At 51.7% G+C, this 20,358-nt stretch overlaps 1 protein-coding gene across 1 annotated transcript; it reads left to right on the top strand.

The window, feature by feature from the left end:
* The first annotated feature begins 7,189 nt into the window (after window positions 1–7,189).
* Window positions 7,190–20,342, top strand: KCNK18 (potassium two pore domain channel subfamily K member 18). Its single transcript, XM_003994444.5, has 3 exons — window positions 7,190–8,129; window positions 10,672–10,800; window positions 19,135–20,342. Exons 1-3 carry the CDS (start codon window positions 7,910–7,912, stop codon window positions 19,947–19,949), a joined length of 1,164 nt encoding a protein of 387 aa, XP_003994493.3. The 5' UTR covers window positions 7,190–7,909; the 3' UTR covers window positions 19,950–20,342.
* Window positions 20,343–20,358: the final 16 nt, after the last annotated feature.

The raw sequence follows: 20,358 nt of genomic DNA on the forward strand, positions 1-20,358 counted from the left end.
TCATGACCTGAGCCGAAGTCGGACGCTGAACTGACTGCACCATCCAGGCGCCCCTCAGATGTATCTTGTGAAGAGATTTTCTCTTACTTTGTAGCTTGTCTTCTCATTCTCTTGACATCTAGTAAATTTTAAATTTCATCTACTTTAGTCATCAATCTAGAATATCCTTTTGTCTTTTGTAACATATAGATACTATTAAAAATTTTCCTTCATCCATTTTTCAACCTTTTCTTCTACTTTCTTTAACGTATTATATCTATGTTAAACTGTCCTCTAACTCCCTCATCTGGATCATCTATAGGTCTACTTTTTGTTTCTTTCCCCATTTGATGATGGTCACATTTTCCCCTCAGTGTGTCTGTTGGGTTTTTTTTTCCCAATTTTCTTTATTAAACTTTATTATTTTTTTTATATATGAAATTTATTGACAAATTGGTTTCCATACAACACCCAGTGCGCATCCCAAAAGGTGCCCTCCTCAATACCCATCACCCACCCTCTCCTCCCTCCCACCCCCCATCAACCCTCAGTTTGTTCTCAGTTTTTAACAGTCTCTTATGCTTTGGCTCTCTAGCACTCTAACCTCTTTTTTTTTTTTTCCTTCCCCTCCCCCATGGGTTCCTGTTAAGTTTCTCAGGATCCACATAAGAGTGAAACCATATGGTATCTGTCTTTCTCTGTATGGCTTATTTCACTTAGCATCACACTCTCCAGTTCCATCCACGTTGCTACAAAAGGCCGTATTTCATTTTTTCTCATTGCCACGTAGTATTCCATTGTGTATATAAACCACAATTTCTTTATCCACTCATCAGTTGATGGACATTTAGGCTCTTTCCATAATTTGGCTATTGTTGAGAGTGCTGCTATGAACATTGGGGTACAAGTGGCCCTATGCATCAGTACTCCTGTATCCCTTGGATAAATTCCTAGCAGTGCTATTGCTGGGTCATAGGGTAGGTCTATTTTTAATTTTCTGAGGAACTTCCACACTGCTTTCCAGAGCGGCTGCACCAATTTGCATTCCCACCAACAGTGCAAGAGGGTTCCCGTTTCTCCACATCCTCTCCAGCATCTATAGTCTCCTGATTTGTTCATTTTGGCCACTCTGACTGGCGTGAGGTGATACCTGAGTGTGGTTTTGATTTGTATTTCCCTGATAAGGAGCGACGCTGAACATCTTTTCATGTGCCTGTTGGCCATCCGGATGTCTTCTTTAGAGAAGTGTCTATTCATGTTTTCTGCCCATTTCTTCACTGGGTTATTTGTTTTTCGGGTGTGGAGTTTGGTGAGCTCTTTATAGATTTTGGATACTAGCCCTTTGTCCGATATGTCATTTGCGAATATCTTTTCCCATTCCGTTGGTTGCCTTTTAGTTTGGTTGGTTGTTTCCTTTGCTGTGCAGAAGCTTTTTATCTTCATAAGGTCCCAGTAATTCACTTTTGCTTTTAATTCCCTTGCCTTTGGGGATGTGTCGAGTAAGAGATTGCTACGGCTGAGGTCAGAGAGGTCTTTTCCTGCTTTCTCCTCTAAGGTTTTGATGGTTTCCTGTCTCACATTTAGGTCCTTTATCCATTTTGAGTTTATTTTTGTGAATGGTGTGAGAAAGTGGTCTAGTTTCAACCTTCTGCATGTTGCTGTCCAGTTCTCCCAGCACCATTTGTTAAAGAGGCTGTCTTTTTTCCATTGGATGTTCTTTCCTGCTTTGTCAAAGATGAGTTGGCCATACGTTTGTGGGTCTAGTTCTGGAGTTTCTATTCTATTCCATTGGTCTATGTGTCTGTTTTTGTGCCATGTCTGTTGGTTTTTTATTGCATGCTGAACCTGCGGGAAGGGAAGTGTGGGCACCTTCAGACCCCAACGTTTTAGAGTAAGAAAAATAACCAGCACCACCAAAACATGAACAGCATCGCTGAGTTTGGACCATACTTTGGAGTTTTCCAAGCACTTTCTCATGTATGCGTCTTTTGGCTTTCCTCAGTCTACCTGCCACCAACCAGGAGAACTAACTGCAGGCTAATAGAAGTCCTCTCTGAAGGGTGATTTTATGAAGGGCCTGGACAAAGACTCAGAGACGTGAGTCTCCATCCAACGTCTGCAAGGATGGTGTCTCGTGCTGTGGTCTTGGTGGGGTTGTGGTCAGTTATATCCTCCTAATCATTTCCCCTCTTCTTCCCGGGCAATGGTCACCTGCTAGAGGTTACATTTTCTAGCTGACCTTATGGTTGAGTATAGCTGTGACCAAGTTCTTATCAAGTGAATATGAGTACACGTGATGTGTGCAAATTCCACCTTACAGGCTCCAAAGAAATTGATTGCCCTGATTTCCTCTTTCCCTTCCCTTGGCTAGAACAGAGGTGAGCTGAAGAGGCCAGTTTTAAGTGTGTAGGTGATGAGCGTGTCCTAGGGTAGTACCAGGGTAGTGCTTCTCAAACTTCAGTATACTTTAGAATCACCCGGGGGCCTTGGTCAGACTGCTGGGTTCCACCCCCAGAATTCCGAATCCTATAGATCTGGGGTGGGTCCCAAGAATTTCCATGTCTAAGAAGTTTCCATACAGTGGTCATGCTGATGGTCTAGGGACCACCCTCTTAAAACTGCTGCCCTAGGATAGGGTGGAACGACAAGATGGAAAGACCCCAGGCCTGAGTACTTAGTGCCTGGATGGAGCAGGGCTGCCCCAACAACCTGCAACTCTTGCTTTTGGAGTGCTATGTAAGAGATCAATAAACCTCCATCTTTTTTTAATAATTTTTAAAAAATGTTTTAAATGTTTGTTTATTTTTGAGGGGGGGGGAAGGGCAGAGAGAGTTGGAGGCACAGGATCTGAAGCAGGCTTCAGGCTCTGAGCTGTCAGCACAGAGCCCGACTCGGGGCTGAAACTCACAAACTGTGAGATCATGACCTGAGCCAAGGTCGGGCGCTTAACCTACTGAGCTACCCCGGCGCCCCAAACCTCCATCTTTTTTGAAACACTGTGTATATTTGTGGGTTCTCTTGTTAAAGCAACTTTGCCTTCACCCCAAGCAGGACACACGTGATTGCCAAATTAGTCAGGGATTTGGTCAGTGGCAGCCCTAACGTTCAATCTTCCTCTTTGGTCTGCATGTTTACCTCTCTTTGAAGGAGTCATCCCTTCCCTGTAGGCCTTACTGTGTGGCTGGCAGGCCACGTGGCCCTAAGCCTGGGGCAAAGCCACCTGGACCACAGGTGGAGACCTAACCTGAGATGTGCCCACCCAGCCTGCAGACGTGGGCTGGATGAAGCAAACAATCTTTGAAGGGCTGGTTTGCACACCCCACCCCCGCCTCCCTGCCTCCTCTCTGCTAACCTTTTTGTATTAAGACTTTCTTTCTTCAGTTCCCACACTCTCCCCTAAGTGGTCAAGTCTGTAGGTCGTCAACACAAAGTGGGCTGTACGACTTGATTGTGACACAGCAATTTGATTCTAGGAACCAATGCCATGTTTAATGTAGGAGTGTAATTGGCTCCCCATTCTTTTTAAAAGAACTGGTGGGTTCTTTGTGACTGAGAAGCCCCCACCCTGCCCTGTATGCTTGTCCTCTCTCAAGAGAGAGAGATAGAAACACACACACACATGCACGCACGCGCACACACACACACACACACACACTCATGGGGAGAGAGCATGGCAGCCATATCTTCCTCCAGGGAAGCCTGTGCTAGAATTCACATGGGCCGGTGCACCTGAGGAGGCCAGCCCTGGTGACACTCTTCCTCCTCTGCCTGGGTTAGAAGGACTCCTTCTTGGCTGCTGGAATAAACCATCCCCCTCTTCCACTATTTGCATACACTGTACCTGCCTGAGGTGAGGTACCCTACTAGGTCTTAGGAGACCAAGAGGCGGCTTTTAAAGTTTGATTTTGCTTTACCTGCATCTTGTGTTCCTGTGTTGTCTGCAAAAATATCACTCATTTAGAGGAACAAAAACCCTTGCTGCTATTTCCACCCACCCCCACCTCCAGAACTAGAAGATTTTGCCTCGGTCAAACCTATTACCATTGATCTGCTCTCAGCTGGCCATTATTCTGCTTCTCCTTGGACAACTTTTGAACTCTTCTCTTCCATGAGGCTGGCCTAGGCTGCTTGGACTCACAGCATTTCTTTCTTCTGACTCCGTAAGCCACAGAGTGTTTGCCTGTCACTGCCTAATTCATGCCTTATATTTAAGTATATGAATCCATGGGTCTCTATTCTCTTTTTCCATGGATGGTGGGGGTCTTTATTGCCCTCAAATCATCCAGCCTCTCTTGGGCCCCCGGGAAGTGCTTTTTGGGCTAGTTGACCGATATCCATCTGATACCTCATTAGGAGAAAGAATTAGACTTCAGGAAGAAGTCTCTTGATAACCTGTCTCCCTTCTTCCCTAGGAAAAGGGGCTGGATAATGTATAGGAAGTAGGAAAATTCCTCTCTCCTAAAACCTAAAGAAAGTCAGTCACCTCAGAGGTGAGGAGAAGTACCCGGATCTCAGAACCCTGACTTTCCCCACAAGAGTCCCTTCTCTTGTGGGTTCTCACCTATTCCTGCCCCCACCATCCCACTGGCCCAAATGTGGGCAAATGACCCTTGCACACTGATTAAAAACTGTATAACATTGGGTCACATACAACTGGATAATGTGGCTAAGGGGCTCGAGCTCACCTGTCCTCAGTTTGTGTTTTATCACAAGGTCTTTCTCTACCCAGCTCCCTGTCTCCCTCCAGATGGTTCATGGCATCAAGTGTAATGGGTACAAAGGCACTTATTATGTTATTTTCTACAGTATTCTAGATGCTTGAAACATGCCTTCCAAAAGAAGACTTAAAAAGATGATTGAAATACACTTTCTGACCTCTACCATCTAATGCTTTCATTTCTTAACACTGCCCCAAGCACAGTAAACAGCACTTAACAAATGACTTATGCATTCTTTTTTTTTAACTTTTTTTTAAACTTTTTTAATTTTTGAGACACAGAGAGACAGAGCATGAATGGGTGAGGGGCAGAGAGAGGGAGACACAGAATCGGAAGCAGGCTCCAGGCTCTGAGCCATCAGCCCAGAGCCCAACGCGGGGCTCGAACTCACGGACCGCGAGATCATGACCTGAGCTGAAGTCAGACGCTTAACTGACTGAGCCACCCAGGCGCCCCTACATTCTTATCTTTAAATGTTGGTTCTTGGCTTGAATAAGGCATGATGGGAGCACATTAAAGTGTTGTTCCAAAGAAATGGCCAGGAGAAACATACCATGTTCATGGATTGGGAGGCTTAACACAGTAAAGATGTTAAATGTCCTCCCATTGGTCTATGGGTTTAATGCAGTTCCTATCAAAATCCCAGCTAGGTTTTATGTAGACGTAGATAAGATTATTTTAAAACTTCTATAGAAAGGACTTAAAATAGCTCACTCTTAAAAAAGAATAATAAGGTAGAAGGAATCACTATACCTCATATTAAGGCCTACTACACAGCTATAATAGTTAGACAGTGTGGTATTAGTGGAAAGATAGACCACTATTTGATCAGTGGAACAGAATAGAAAGCCCAGAAAGAGATTTACACAAATTTACTGAACAGATTTTTCATAAAGATGAAAAAATCCAACGGAGTGAAGACAGACTTTTCAATAAGTGGCACTGAAACAATTGAATATCATTGGCCAAAAACAAAGATGAACCTTGGCTGAAATGTCACACCTCAGGCAAAAATCAACTCAAATGGATCACAGATCTAAATATAAGCTTAAAAAATATAACACTTGTATAGGAAAACAGAAGAAAATCTTGGGGATCTAGGGCTAGGTGAAGAGTTCTTGAACTTGACCTCATCTAGGAGGCTGGATACAGATGTTGGGGTGAGGGCAGGGATGCGGGGTAGTTGGCTTGTTCTAGGCTTGGGGATCATCTCTTTCTTCAGGGCAGCGAAGAAGCAGAATTGGATGCTTTCCATTTCAAACTGAGAATTGCATGAGCACATGCCTTTACGATCTTCCATCCCCCAACTCTGGGCTCTGTAGGGTTGGTTAGAGGCTCTTATCCCCAAAGGGGACATATTCACTGGGAAACCTAGTAAGGGGTCCATTAAACTACACTCTCTGGCTGATGCCTGGGCATTCTGGGATCTTCACATCCAGGAGCCAGAAAGCAAGGAAAGGGGTGATCATCTTGTCGAGGGCAACAGACCTGGCCAGAGGAAGGAGGTAGGGCTGTTTTCACACGATGCACACTGGAAGGAATAGGAACGGAGCTCGGGTGACTCACTTGGGTACCTCTTGGTACTCCTTACCCAACTGTATTTGCGAATGGACAAACCCAAACCACTCCAAACTGAAGAGTATGTGGTTACCATGGACTCAGAAGCCCCAGGAATGAGGATTTGCGTCGTGCCATTGGGCAAGACATTGAGAGAATTGAAGAGTTAGCAGAGGGTGAGGGGAATTTAGAATAGGTAGTGAAGGAAGGAGATGATGAACATTAATTGCAGGCCTAAGGCCATTTGCAGCAGAGGCTGTGTGCTCTGTCCTACTAACCTCCCTCTTCTAAGTTTGCCTTCAGGGGACTAATTTGACTTCATGATAACCATCCAAACTTGTTGTCCTTGCATTTATCACTCCTCCAGTATGTTTTAAATGCCTGAATCGTTGCGCTAGTCAACACCTTCCACCTGCTCACCGTTCTACTTCACCACTGGCGGATGTTTAACAACTGGACGGCCACCTTGAGCCAAGAGCTGTCTCCACACCATTTCCTGACCAGCTGGGTACTGAGCGACCCAGTCCGAAAGTTCCATCTTAGAGCCTGCTCTCTCGGAACACTTTGGCGCCAACTGCCACAGGTTGGATCTTCTGCTGGGATCTTTACTGGGATGCAGGATGGGACAGAGAAAGCCTTCAGATCGTGACGCAGAGCTGACAACAATCTCTGGCAGACCAACAGGGAGTTCTGGAACAAAGCCTGCAGGTTGGAGGAGTCCCTCCGGGGGCGGACAGACCTGGGTAAGCTCTTGTACCCCCATCTTGCTCAGTCATTGCTCAGGGCTTGCCAGAGGAGAGGCCCGGGAAGCTGAGGGACGCTCTGAAAGGATGAATAGCGGAGGCTGTCATGACCCAGGTTCTTTGAAGCCTCACAGAACATCCTTTTATGAAGGCGGGCAGGGTGGGGGAGGGGGTTTCATGTGCACACATCTCCACGTGTGTCACCGGGCATATTCTTCTCGTGGCAGAGACAGGGCCCAGGGGAGCAAGTTCCGCTTCACCAGCGCATTTCCAAGCCCCTGCTTACTTCCGGTCTGCTAACACCCGATTGGTCGGAGCAAATCACGTGGCCTACGTCAACACTAAGGGGCATGGAATTATGCTCTGCCCTGGGAGAGGCCACCGCAAAGGTGGGTATGCTACAGAGGAGTGGAGAATTATGACCAACAGTTGGATCCACGCAGGATAAAGGCCCTTTGTAAACTTATAGAGCTCCGGCCAGACTCATTGCCATTATTACTACCTGTCCAAGACAGGTAGTCCAACCTCCGGAAGGACGGTTGCTTGACTATAAACCAAAAGTCAGACTTGGCACCTGGAAGTCAAAAATCGCAGCTTCCAGATGGGAAGGGCCAAAGCACAGAGCAACCACCCCAGCGCCTGCCCAAAGTCGCCACAGGGCCGTTCCCAGGCTGGCGGATCAATAGCAATTTGGGGCGCTGGGGGCGCCATCTAAGTAACTGAACGTGATGAGTACCGGCTGCTTCCCAGTCCTTGGGGGAAGCGCACGCACCATCCACTTAGCGCTGGAGCCTGGCCATTCTCTGGGCACTCCCGTTCCTCCCCCTCCTCCTCTCCGTCCTCCTCCTGCTGGGGCCCCGCTCCTGCCTCGTCCATCAGCAACTCCTGTTCTGGGCGGGCGCTCCTGGGAGGATGGAGGCTGCCGGGCCACCCCAGGCCGGGAGGTGCTTTCAGGAGGCCCTGGAGAAGCTGTTCCCTCGCCTCTGCTTCCTCTGCTCCCTGGTGACCTACGCGCTGCTGGGTGCTGCCCTCTTCTCGGCCATCGAGGGCGGCCAGGACCTGGGGCCAAATGACCCGGAGTTTGAGGAATTCCTGGGGGAGCTCTGTGGCATCTTGAAATGCAACCGAACAGGTAGGTGGCTCCCCCGGGGACAGGGCAGCCTTTTCCGGGTGGGTGGGGGCAGCCCCAGGGAGCAGAGGGCGGGGTGGGGCAGGGGCGCCCCTCCACTCTCTGCTCCTATTCTCCCCATTCCTGGGCGGGACCTTAGGCAAATGACTTCTCTCGGAGCCTCAGTTTTCTCCTCTGTAAAATAGGGAGAGTAATGGCCTGTCAGGGTTGGTTGCTGTGCAGAATGTAGGGAAAGCCCTGAGGACCCACTAGGTGCTCTGGAAAGTCCAGCCCCCTTCCCTTTGCCTCTGCGCCCAGCCCCACCCAGACCAGCAGGTTCTGAGGAGGGTGGATTGCTGGAGATTTGGTGACGTTGGATGGGCGGCATGGGTGACCGGATTTGGGGCTGGGGGTTCCTAGGCAGGTCCTCCGAACTCTGCCTGCCTGGCCCCGTGACTCAGAGACTAGAATTCAAGAGCAATCCAACTGGATTTGGACCCCCAGGAGGAGCAGCCTGTCCCCTTTCTCTCTCATTTCCTGTTTCCAATGGCTTTTCTACTGTTGGGCTCAGGGGAGGGGAAGTGGTTGCGGGAAGAACCTGGGGTCCCGGTTGCTGTGTGATCTGCGGGAGAGCCCTTGACCTCTCTGGGTCTCAGTGTGCTGGACAGAGGCGGCCCACAATCTCAGGCCTGCCAATCACAGAGACCCTGTGGGAAGCAGATGACATAAAGGACAGGAAGCCTCTTGAAGGCACTTTATGGCCTTACTGCATTTCATTTGTATTTAGTCACTTATTTCTACACTGCCCTGTTCCCCAAAGCTTGCAAATACGTATTTAGCAGAGCAAAATAAAATATAGAGAGTAAATAACTAAAGACAAAGGAAAAACGGAGCCTACAGGTGAGGGGAAGAACAGGATGTTCCCCAGTGTGACAGGTCCTCTCGTGTCCCTCTGCTCGGGCTGCTCACAGCCCCTCCCACCGCCCAGCCCGCTTTGGGGAAAGGTTCTTCTGGCTGAGGCCGCCTGACTGGAGGCTGGTCACAGTGTCTCTCCTCCGAGGAGGGTCACACTCCTTCTGTCTACATCTACCAGACAGACACACGCGTCAACAAGTTCAGAGCTTCCCAAACCTGACAGGTCACAGTCATCCAGGGAGCTTGCCTGAAATATACATTCCCAGGCTTTTCTCCAAACCCACTTCATCAGGATTTCTGGGGCTGGGTAGGGAATCTTATTTTTAAAGTCTCCTGGATGATCCTGATGCACAGAACACGATGGGAATACAGAGCGGGCCCAACCCCATTTTGATTTTGTTACTGTTGTTTACGTAATCCCTCTGCCCAAAGTGGGGCTCGAACTCACGAGCCTGAGATCAAGAGTCACACGCTCTATGGACTGAGCCAGCCAGGCGCCCCTCCAGCCTCGTTTTGTACTGGTTTTTGTTGGAGATTAAAACGCTGAAGAGGTCTAGCTGAGTGCAGGACCCTTTGCCGAGCACGTTTCGGTGCATCACCTCACGTAATCCTCATGCCAGCCCAAGAGGGTTGTATGAGTTGTCCCCTTTCACGGATTAGAAAACAGAGGCTCTGGGAGTTGAGCAGCTTGCCAAGGTCACAAGCTAGAAAGTGGAGCCAAGGATTCTACCCTAGGCATTGGGACTCCAGAGCCCGTTTTCACTGCCACGCCATGCCGCCTCCCTGATGGGGAAACTGAGCCTCAGAAGGAAGTGTCTTGTCCACACCTTCAGGAGCCACTCAGGTTCCTTTTAAATTTTTTAAAAATGTTTTTTCTTTATTTTTGAGACAGAGAGAGACAGAGCATGAGCAGGGGAGGGGCAGAGAGAGAGGGAGACACAGGTGGAGACTCAGACCTGGGTCTAGAGTGCTCGTGTCTGGACTCCCAGGTCAGTGCCCATTCAGAGTAGTGACTTCCCGCCATGTGCCAGAGTCTCAAGGTGGCTTCTGGGGTCTCAAAAGCCACTGGCCACCAAGGCCAACGGAACTATTTGGGAACCTCCCTGAGGAACCAAGACCCCAATCCGGCTCCGTTGACCCTGGGGCAGATGTTTGGAAAGCCAAGGCTTCCCAGAAATCTTCAGGCGACTGGTGCGCACAGATCCCAGTATGAGCACCAAATTCCATCAGGCTTAATAACCTCCGGGAGTGGGTATGGTTTGCATCCATATAACAGCTTACAGCTCATAAAACCCATTTTGCTTTCAATGCTCAAGAGCCCCATGGGAGAGACTGAGCAGAAGTTAGTATGTTTCTTTGCAAGTGAAAAATGTAGAGGCTCAGAAAGTTCAGAAAGCCCCCTAGGGCCACGCAGCAATGCTATGGCTGAGCTCGGGCCGGACCCCTGAGGGCCTCTCCCTCGGGTGCTCATCTCATGGGGTATGTGGCCTCTTAATCTCCGCAGGCACTAAATGCAGAGATGTGCAAAAGCAGAGCCAAGTTCTGGTGTGGATGACGCCACGGGGCAGGGGCCATCCTGGTCCCTGGGGAAGACCCTTTTGCCTGGGTGGGACCTGTCTTGAGCAAAACCCTCTCCTTCACTCTTTCCCAGTTGAGGAAGGCAGGAAACAGGATCTCAGGGCGCTGCTGCAGAAGGTGAAACCCCACTGGTTCAACACGTTTACAGACTGGTCCTTCCTGAGCTCACTCTTTTTCTGCTGCACAGTCATCAGCACTGTGGGTAAGTCCAAAGGCAAGGGCAGGCCTGGGAGAGAGACCTGGGGGAGGAGCGGGGAGAAGAGTGAGGCTGAGGACCCTTGGTGGGGAGGCTGGAACGTTCAATTCATTTGGTCAAGAAACAGATGTGAAATGCCTACCTCGTGCCGGGTCTCCTTCGCTGAGTGGCCACTGCTCCTTGCTGGGGGTGGTGGATAGTGGGGGAGGGGGGGATACAGCAGTGAGCAGGACTGATGTTGGGTCCTTGGTGGGGATTAGGAAAGAGGGCCCTTGCTTCAGGTGGGTGCAGCCCCGTGCCCGGGTGTGGACCCCAATGAGCAAGGCAGGGGCTGCGTTTCAGCCCCCTCCCGCTCCTTGGCTGAATGCTTTTGTACAGAACACCTCTTGCCAATGGCACCTGCCAGAGCCCAGACTTCGGGGCAAGACAGGAGAACTCAGGCAACCAAACGTGGTCAGCCTATGAGGCCTTCAGGGTACTCCGGGAGCACAGAGAAGGGGCACCTGCCGCAGGCTTGGAGGTGGTCCGAGAGGCAATGCTTAAGTGGTAGGAACATTTTAAAGGCTCCCTGGTGGGATTGGTGGCCTGCTGAGTCCGACAGGGAGCAGCGTGGGAGAAGGTGGTCACAAAGAGGGACTCCAGGCCAAAGGAACGGCAGGCATTGTCAGGAGGTTAATCCGGGCGAAGAGACGTGGGAGGGAAAGGAAGCACCAGTCCCCAGGAAGGCCAGTGAGCCAGGCCGAGGAGGCTGGGTTCATCCCGAGGGCAGTGGGGAGAGTCCAGTGGGTTTTAAGCAAGGGAAGAGCTTGGTAGCTCAGCATTCCAGAAAGATCACCTCAGCTGCAGCATGAAGGTGGACCAGAGAGAGTAAGGCTGGCAGCACGGAGAGCCCTGGGGGGCTTTCTGCAGCAGCCTGGGTGGGAGATGATGCAATGGCCTCATCCAGGACAATGGTCATGAGGACAAGAAGAGGGGTGGATTGAACGAGGACTTTGCAGGAAAAGTCTGCGGGGGGATGGGGAAGACACCACTGTCTCTAGCTCTGGTGGGCTCGGCAGGCCGGGGGGAGGTGAGGACGGGACGCTGGGCCTGGGGATGGAGGTGATGATTCAGGGCCAGTCAAGGTCAAGGCTCCCGTGGAGATTCTAGGTGGAGACACCCATCACTGCCGGAAATGTGGTTCTGGGGCTCCAAGCTCTGGGTGGAGTTAGGGAGGTGGGTTTCAGAGTCACCAGCATGTAGACGACAACTGTACTCCCAGGGAATGGCGGGGAGCACTGGGGAGGGGTGGGGCATGGTGTGGAGAGGGAGGACGGTGTGCCAGAGCAGGACTGGGAGCACCAATGGCGAGGTGAGGGAGGAACTAATAGGCAGTGACAGGAACTAACAGTTACCCTTGGGGACTTTAAAAATTTTTTTTCATGTTTTTATTTATTTTTGAGACAGAGACAGAGCATGAGCAGGGGAGGGGCAGAGAGAGAGGGAGACACAGAATCCGAAGCAGGCTCCAGGCTCCGAGCTGTTAGCACAGAGCCCGATGTGGGGCTCGAGCTCACCAACCGTGAGATCATGACCTGAGCTGAAGTCAGACGCTTAACTGACTGAGCCACCCAGGCGCCCCAACCCTTGGGGACTTTTATTTTTATTATTTTTTTTATTATTATTATTTTTTAATTTTTTTAATGTTTATTTATTTTTGAGACAGAGAGAGACAAAGCATGAACGGGGGAGGGTCAGAGAGAGGGAGACACAGAATCTGAAACAGGCTCCAGGCTCTGAGCTGTCAGCACAGAGCCCGACCCGGGGCTCGAACTCACGGACCGCGAGATCATGACCTGGGCCGAAGTCGGCCGCTTAACCGACTGAGCCACCCAGGCGCCCCCCCTTGGGGACTTTTAAAGCTCACAGTGGTCTTATGAATCAGGTGGGGGAGCCTGAGCCCAGAGGGGTGCTGTCAGGGGCCAAGGGCATGCCGTGAGTAGGGCTGGTACCCACAAATAGGCCGCGAGACTCCACGTCCAGTGCTCTTTTCCTGAAATAGTCTGCCAGCCTTGCAGGTCTGTGGGGTGCCGCAGGAGCCCTGCCTACCCCTGCCCACCCCTGCCCGGGCAGCCCCAGGGAGAGTCTGGCTGTGCCTGGGCGGCAGGGGCAGCTCAGATTCCCAGAGACCCCTTGTGTGGCTGGGTCGATATCAGTGGCTGGGAGGGAAGGTCCTTGCAGGGAAGGAGCCGGCCTCTCCCCATTTCCCCGCGTTCCCTTTATGCGTGTCTTCAGCCCCCAAACAAAGGTAAGATTCCTATGTGAACGTCACTGACCCAGACCAGTCCCTTCCAGAGAGTCCAGGGTAGAGGGGAGGCTGCAGGGGCAGCGCTGCCCTCTACAGTGACCATTTGCTCATTTGAAAAGGGGCTCTGTGGACTCCCCAAGCCACAGACCCTCTTCTTGGCCGCCACACAAAGTGTGGGCTCCTGAGTGACAGAGCTGAAGGATCTGGAGAGGTGAGCCAGGCAAAGAAGGGCGAGAGCTTTCCGGGCAGAGGAAACAGTCGGACAACACTCCGAAGCTTCGAGGTGCTTGGAGGAATGGACCACTGTGGCCTGAGAGCAGGGATCAGACAGGAGAGAGGGGGACATGGCACGAGCAGTTGCCTCCTGAGCTACAGGGACAAGGCTGCTCTTGCATTCGGGCACCGTGTCCCTGGGCCCTGTCTGAGGACGCTCGCCCAACTAAGGGCCCCTGGCTTCCCTCCGCGTTGGTGCAGCAGGACGGGCGGGTAGAAGGGGCCTCCCCGGGGCGGGCAGGAGTCTCCCCTGCTGGGAATAGGGTCACAGGAGCAGAGATGGTGGGGCTGACCTCAGCCACAGCTCAGAAGCTTCTGGGTCAGCATCTCCACCAGGAGTGGAACCCATTGCTCAGCCCCTACCCCTCTCGGCCAGTGAAAAGGACTGAGGCCCCATCTTCATTCGAGAGAGTACCGGTCCCTGCGAGGGATGGGCCCACAAGGGTCACAGGGCCCCAGCTGTGGCTGGGTGCTCGTGCTGAGGTTCCCTCACACTTGGGGGTGGGGTTGGGGAGCACGCTGGCCAGCTGTGGACTCTGGAGGCTGGCCGCCTGGGGTCAGCCGTGTGACCTCCAGGGAGCAATGTGGCCCTTCTGAGCCTCGTTCCCTCATGTGTAGCTCCTCCCAGTCCTGCCTTTCAGATCAGCGTGAGGATAAACCTAAGTGGCCGTCAGGATCCTTCCAGATGCCCCTACCACAAATTGCAACCCTACTGGCTGAAACAGCCGGGAAAATGTGTAAATGTGTTCCCTCTGGAGCGCAAGTCCAGTGGGGGACAGCTCTAGGGCTGGTCCATGTGCAGCTAAGCCATGACATTGAGCACCAGATACTCTCCCGTCCCGCTCAGCAGGTCACAAGACAGCCACCAGTATCCACTCCCATTTGGGCATGGTTGCATCTCGTAGACAGAAAAAGGGCTGGCTGTCACCATCAGCAAAAAAACTCTAGAAACTTCCCACCCCGAGCCAGTCCTGGCAAGGGGGTTACGTTACCAGAATGATTTAGACCAATTGGATCTATCCCTAAATCAGGGGGTCGCGCAGGGGGTGGGTAGTGGTATTCCAGGAAAGGTGAAGGAATGTTGTGGGGGGAACAGCCAGTGTCTGCTTTATGAATGGGCTCACGCGTGTGTCCAAGGGCGCCCCCACGTGGCTTCCTTCAGAACTGGTCCTTCACCTAAATTGCCTGTGCAGGCAGGGACTGGTCATGGGCAGAGAGAGTACCAACAGTAACCGCAGCACCGAGCATTTGCCAGCACTGGGCATGGTGTTCACAGGCTTTATATGCATTATTTTATTTAATTTTCATGACGTGACAACCCCACGGGGTAGGTGCCGTGACATTTAGCCGTGAGCTAAGGTTCTGGAGAGGGAAGTCACTATCGGGAAAGCAGGGGTGGGGCACAGCTGGACTTTTTCAGGGAAACCCACAGCTCAATGGAACAACGGTTACAGGGATGCTGCAACTCCAAGGAAGATACTGGAGATGAGCAAAGGGATTCTGTTTGTGTTCCTTTTCCTCAAGGACTTCGGGGAATTGGCCTAATGCAGCTTCTCAGCCTGGGCACTATGGGCATCTTGAATTCGATGGTTCTTTGTCATGGGGGCTTGTCCAGCAGCGTCCCTGGCCTCTACCTACCAGAGGCATCCACCTCTTCCCCTGCGGTCTCCACCAGTCATGGCAGCCAACAGTGTCTCCGGACATTGCCACGTGTCCCTTGGGGGGGGGGGCAAAATTGCCCCCCTTGAGAACTGATGTAATGCAGTGGTTATCAAGGTATGGCCCCTGGACCAGTGGCATGAGCATCACCTGAGAACTTGTTAGAAATGAGAATTAAGGGGCACCTGGGTGGCTCAGTAGGTTAAGCGTCCAACTCTTGATCTTGGCTCCGGTCATGAACTCACAGATCATGGGATCGAGCCCCACATCAGGCTCTGCACTGAATGGTAGAGCCTGCTTGGGATTCTCTCCCTCTCTGCCCCTCCCCCACTCATATTCTCTCTCTCTCTCTCTCTCTCTCTCTCTCTCTCTCTCTCTTAAAATAAATAAACTTAAAAAAAACAGAAATGAGAGTTAATTCTCAGGCCCCATCCTAGCCCTACGGAGCCAAAAACTATGGATGTGGGGCCGAGCAGTCTGTATTTCACAAACTCTCTAGGTGATCCTGATGCATGCTGACGTTTGCAAAGCCCTGACCGGATGTGAAGATTCTCAGCCCTGACTGCACACTGCAATTATCTGGCTGTCTTTTATAAGCTCCCAAGCCCGGACTCCATGCCAATCAAGTCAGAGTCGCTAGGGACAGACCCAGGCATCAGTATTTTTCAGAGCCCTGCAGGTGATTCTAACGGGAGTCTAGGCTGTGAACCACTGATCTAATGGAAATGCATTATCTTGGTTTAAATCCCAAGAAGGCGATGCTCCTATCAAATCAATTAGGACGTCACGCCGTCCAGTAATTACAAGTGGAAGAGGATGTTGGAGAGGCTCTCCACGGCCTGTAATCAATACTGTGTTTCAAGTGCTTCCTGCCCTACATCTCTGGGCCATTCTTAATGCACCTGGCCTTAATGCTGAAAAGGGGACACCTGGCAGGTGTGAGGTTGGCCAATCCCCAGTCATTTCCAATTGGGTCAGTCCCCTTCGATTAGAAAGTAAAGTGCACGGGCTATTAAATACAGCCTAAGTGGAGTGGACTGACCGTACTGGAATATATGAATGCATTATAAGAAATGGTAGGATTTTCCGTTATGCGTTTCAGCATTTGGTAATTGCTACGGTTAATACATTTCCTTCACAGGGGCCATGCACTCTCTGATATTTGCTTTCTTTTTTTTTTTTAAAGTTTTTTTGTTACTGGGGAGCCTCTCCTGACTCTCCTGGGGGTGTACAAGAATTAGGGGGCTTATCCACCGTCTAGAAAACAGGGTGGTCTCCGTCTCTGGGACTTTGTGGCTGCTGCTAACATCCCTAAGGACTGATGGCTCTGTGGGGCCCGTGACAAGCTTTGGCACAGGAACCTTTGCTGACACGCAGGGCCTGGGCTCCACCAGGACTCTGTGGCCAGGCCTCTCTGAGCTCCTGCCCCTGCAGGGGAGGCTCCGGGTGCCCTCCTCCCTCACCTTCCCCGCTCCAGAGAATCTTTCCACACCTTCCTTCATGGCTGGACCGACCAATCGCCCAGTTTGCCTGGGACTACCACAGTTTTAGCATAGAAAGTCCGGTGTCTTGGGAAACCCCTCAGCCCCATGGCTCCCCTCTGTCTCTCCTCTCCCCCTTAGGTCCCCACCCCCACCTGCTTCTCCTTAGCGGTTCTGGGCTTTCACTGAAGCCCGGACAAGGAGCTGAGGCCACTTCTGCAGCCTCTTCTCCTGGAGGGGAGAGCCGGAACTGCTCAAGACCCTGAGGGAACAGGGAAGGGAAACAGAGGCACTTGGAACCGTCAGCGCTCTCTCGGCGAGTCCTGCCCCTGGAACACACCTGGGTTTCCGAACGGGAGGTTTAGGCAATGTGGCCCCCATTCCCGCCCCCTCGTGCAGATACCTGTTGGGTCCTTATCACAGGTGGAGGACTCCACTGGTGGAGAGCTGAGCTCAAGGCCAGGGGTCCTAGAGGGCAGGACCTCTGCCTGCTTCCCGTTGTGCCCCCAGCCCTGCCCACAAGTGCCTGGCATAAAGTAGGTGCTCAGTAAATGCGAATCCAGGATGGATGCCTTGGTTCTCAATGCTCATAGGACAGTCTGCTCTTATACATCCTGTTATCGGTCTCCAGCTGCTATGCATATATCACTAGTGTAGTGATTCGATTCATATCTGCCTCTCCCACTAAACCAGAAGCTCAGCGAGGTTGGATACCATATCTACTTTGCTCAGCACTGTGTATGCAGTAAGCACTCAGTAGGCGCACACATATGAACACACGTAGAATTAACTGTCCCTCCTACCAAAAGGTGCCTCGTGGAATCAACCCAGTGTGGCATAGAGTGCCCTGGGATGGGTGCCCATTGATGAGCCCCTCTGAGGTCCACAGCCTTCTCCCAGGACCCTGGTGAGGATGGGCAACCTGAACGCCTCTGTGCTCCTGGAAGGCAGAGCCTAGGCCAGAGTTCGCCACAGGGGACCGTAGCCCCGGAGGAGGCTGGGGCAGAGCCAGCCTGGGAAGTGCCTTCAAATCAATTTACATAATTGGCCTAGGTTTTTCTGTATTAATCCTCCTTTATGACATCAAAAATTAAACACAGGCATGACATACAAAAGCTTTTCCCTTGTTTTGTTGAAGTCACTGAGCTTGCTCACTCCAGAAGATCCAACTCTCTGTGCTGTGGGGGTTTGATAGCTCTCTGCTCCTGCCCTGCTGTAGACGTGAGGGGGGGGGGGGGTGGGCGATGGACGGAGAAGACTCCAGAAGAGGACAGAAGCCTCAGCCCGCCCACCCCCTTTGCTTGGCTGACTGGTTCTTAATGATTGGAAGGTTCCGCCCCCTTGGGTGCTCCAGACCCTGTGGGAAGGAATGCTGGCATGGGAGCCAGATGGTTCTGGGGATTTGACTGCGAGGCCTATCACTGAGCGCTCTTGGCCAAGTTACTTCATTCCTCCAAGCTTCAGTTTCCCCGCCTGTGAATGGTGACAACCACGCCTACCTAGGCAGGTGGGCTGACACCAGCCCACAGTAAATGCTGCTGCTTGCTCTTATGGGCTCCTGAGGGCAGGGACGCCGACGATTCTCGGCTGCCCACTATGGGTCAGGCACTGGCCTCGTGTCATCTTCCCAGCGAGTCAGGACACAAAGCGGAGACTGCCGTTCCTGTTTTGCAGCTAAGAAACTTGAAAATGTGAGCCGTCAAGTAACTTTCTAGAAATGCCAGAGCTGAGGTTCGCACTCAGGTTGGAAGATTCTAGACGCTGGGAACCTAACCCCTTCACTAGCACTCGTGACCGCGTCTGTCCAATCTACTAAACCACAATGGCCCTGAGGGCAGCAGCTGTATTTTAGTCCTTCTGTCCCCTCTTCCTCCTTCCATGCACACTGCTGTGCTCTGATGGCACATAGTAATAGCCTGTTGTATAGAAACAAATGAACCAAGAGGCCCAGGCATCCCAGGGAGGACAAGCGTGGCTTCTTAAAAACAGGTGCCTTCGTGGAGGATGAAGGAGGCGGTGGGTATGATGGCAAAGCCACCCATGCCTCTCCCCTGCATTCATCCGGTCACACGGATGCTTAGAAGTGGCCGCAGCAAAATGAAAAGCAATCAGCCCCCTCCCAGACATGTTTGTCCCCTGCCGAGGACATCTTGGGTCACATATCTAGACATGAGTTGCTCCTTATCCTGAAGAGTAGCTGAGTTTCACCTCCTGCTTCCCCCACCAAAACGGGCCCAATGCCAGATGGTGGATGGGTTTTTTTTTTTTTAATTTTTTAATGTTTATTTTTGAGAGAGAGAGAGAGAGAGAGAGAGAGAGCGCGCATGAGCAGGGGAGGGGCAGAGAGAGAGAGGGAGACACAGAATCCAAAGCAGGTTCCAGGCTCTGAGCTGTCAGCACAGAGCCCGACGTGGGGCTCGAACTCACAGACTGTGTGTGATCATGACCTGAGCTGAAGTCGGATGCTTAACCGACTGAGCCACCCAGGTGCCCCTGGATGAATGTTTTAAGATGAATATTTTCAAACATGTTGTGTAAACCATCACACCAAGGAGGAGAAATGGCAGAAGGTCTCTTTAAAACTTTCTTCAGGAAGGGGAAGAGCAGACCAGCATCCCAGGGTCTGTCCTCTTTTTTCAGGTTACGGCCACATCTACCCTGTCACCAGGCTCGGCAAATACTTGTGCATGCTCTACGCCCTCTTTGGCATCCCCCTGATGTTCCTCGTCCTCACGGACACGGGTGACATCCTGGCCACCCTCCTGTCCACGTCTTACAATCGGTTCCAAAAACTCCCATTCGTCCGGCCCCACCTTCCCGAGTGGTGCTCCCGCCTGCTCTGCGGAAGGCCTGCCACCAAGCCTGTTTCTGCCACCACGCCTGCGGCCGGAGCCGTCCCCAGGATCGTCATAGAAACCCAAGAGCTTCCGGACCCCAAACCCGGCACGTGTCCCTCAGCCCCAGGCAGCAACGTGGATCTGTTCGAGAGACTTCTTGCACGGGAGAAGCAGAACACGCTGCAACCGCCCCCGCGGGCCGTCGAGAGGAGCAACTCGTGTCCAGAGCTGGCGTCAGGGAGGCTCTCCTACTCTGTCATCAGCAACCTGGACGAGGTGGGACGGCAGGTGGAGAAGCTGGACGTCCCCCTCCTGGTCATCGCCCTCCTCGTCTTCGCCTACATTTCCTGTGCAGCTGCCATCCTCCCCATCTGGGAGAAGAAACTGGACTTCGAGAACGCCTTCTATTTCTGCTTTGTCACGCTGACCACCATTGGGTTTGGGGACACCGTTTTGGAACACCCTCACTTCTTCTTGTTCTTCTCCATTTATATCATCATCGGGATGGAGATCGTGTGCATTGCTTTTAAGTTGGTGCAAAACAGGCTGATTCACGTCTATAAAAATCTCATGCTGTTCTTGGCGAGAGGGGCATTTTACCATCCTGTTAAAAAGTGAGATCTCCACCATCTCTTGTGGGACAGATGCCAGATGAGCCGCTTTCCTTGCCTCATCTCTTGAGGGCAGTGCAGTTGGAACGGGTGGCCCTGCCGCTTGTCACCTGAGACCGTGGGACTTGGAGACAAATCCTGCACGAGAGCTGATTTTGGTCTCAAGGCCCTGCAGAAATGTGGCCAATGCCTTTCACATCAAGGCATTGGACAAAAACTCTCCCCATCCTCCGAAGCCCAGTTCATTGTCCTGTCTTTGTCTGTCAAAAGCCCCACCTTACGTAAATGAAACCACCTTATGGATGTCATAGCTTCTCTTGAGACACCAGAAAAAAAATGAACCTTTGTTTTTGCAGTTCTTACTTTCACCTAAATTAAAACGTACCCTCGGTGAAACAGAGCTAGTCTGAACGACC

The sequence above is a fragment of the Felis catus genome, chromosome D2, assembly GCF_018350175.1.
Source record: "Felis catus isolate Fca126 chromosome D2, F.catus_Fca126_mat1.0, whole genome shotgun sequence".
Classification (NCBI taxonomy): Eukaryota; Metazoa; Chordata; class Mammalia; order Carnivora; family Felidae; genus Felis; species Felis catus.

Coding starts and splice junctions, on each gene's coding strand:
- KCNK18 (XM_003994444.5), top strand. CDS start 7,910: ATGGAGGCTGCCGGGCCACCCCAGGCCGGGAGGTGCTTTCAGGAGGCC. Junction 8,130..10,671: donor CTTGAAATGCAACCGAACAG/GTAGGTGGCTCC, acceptor ACTCTTTCCCAG/TTGAGGAAGGCAGGAAACAG. Junction 10,801..19,134: donor CACAGTCATCAGCACTGTGG/GTAAGTCCAAAG, acceptor CTCTTTTTTCAG/GTTACGGCCACATCTACCCT.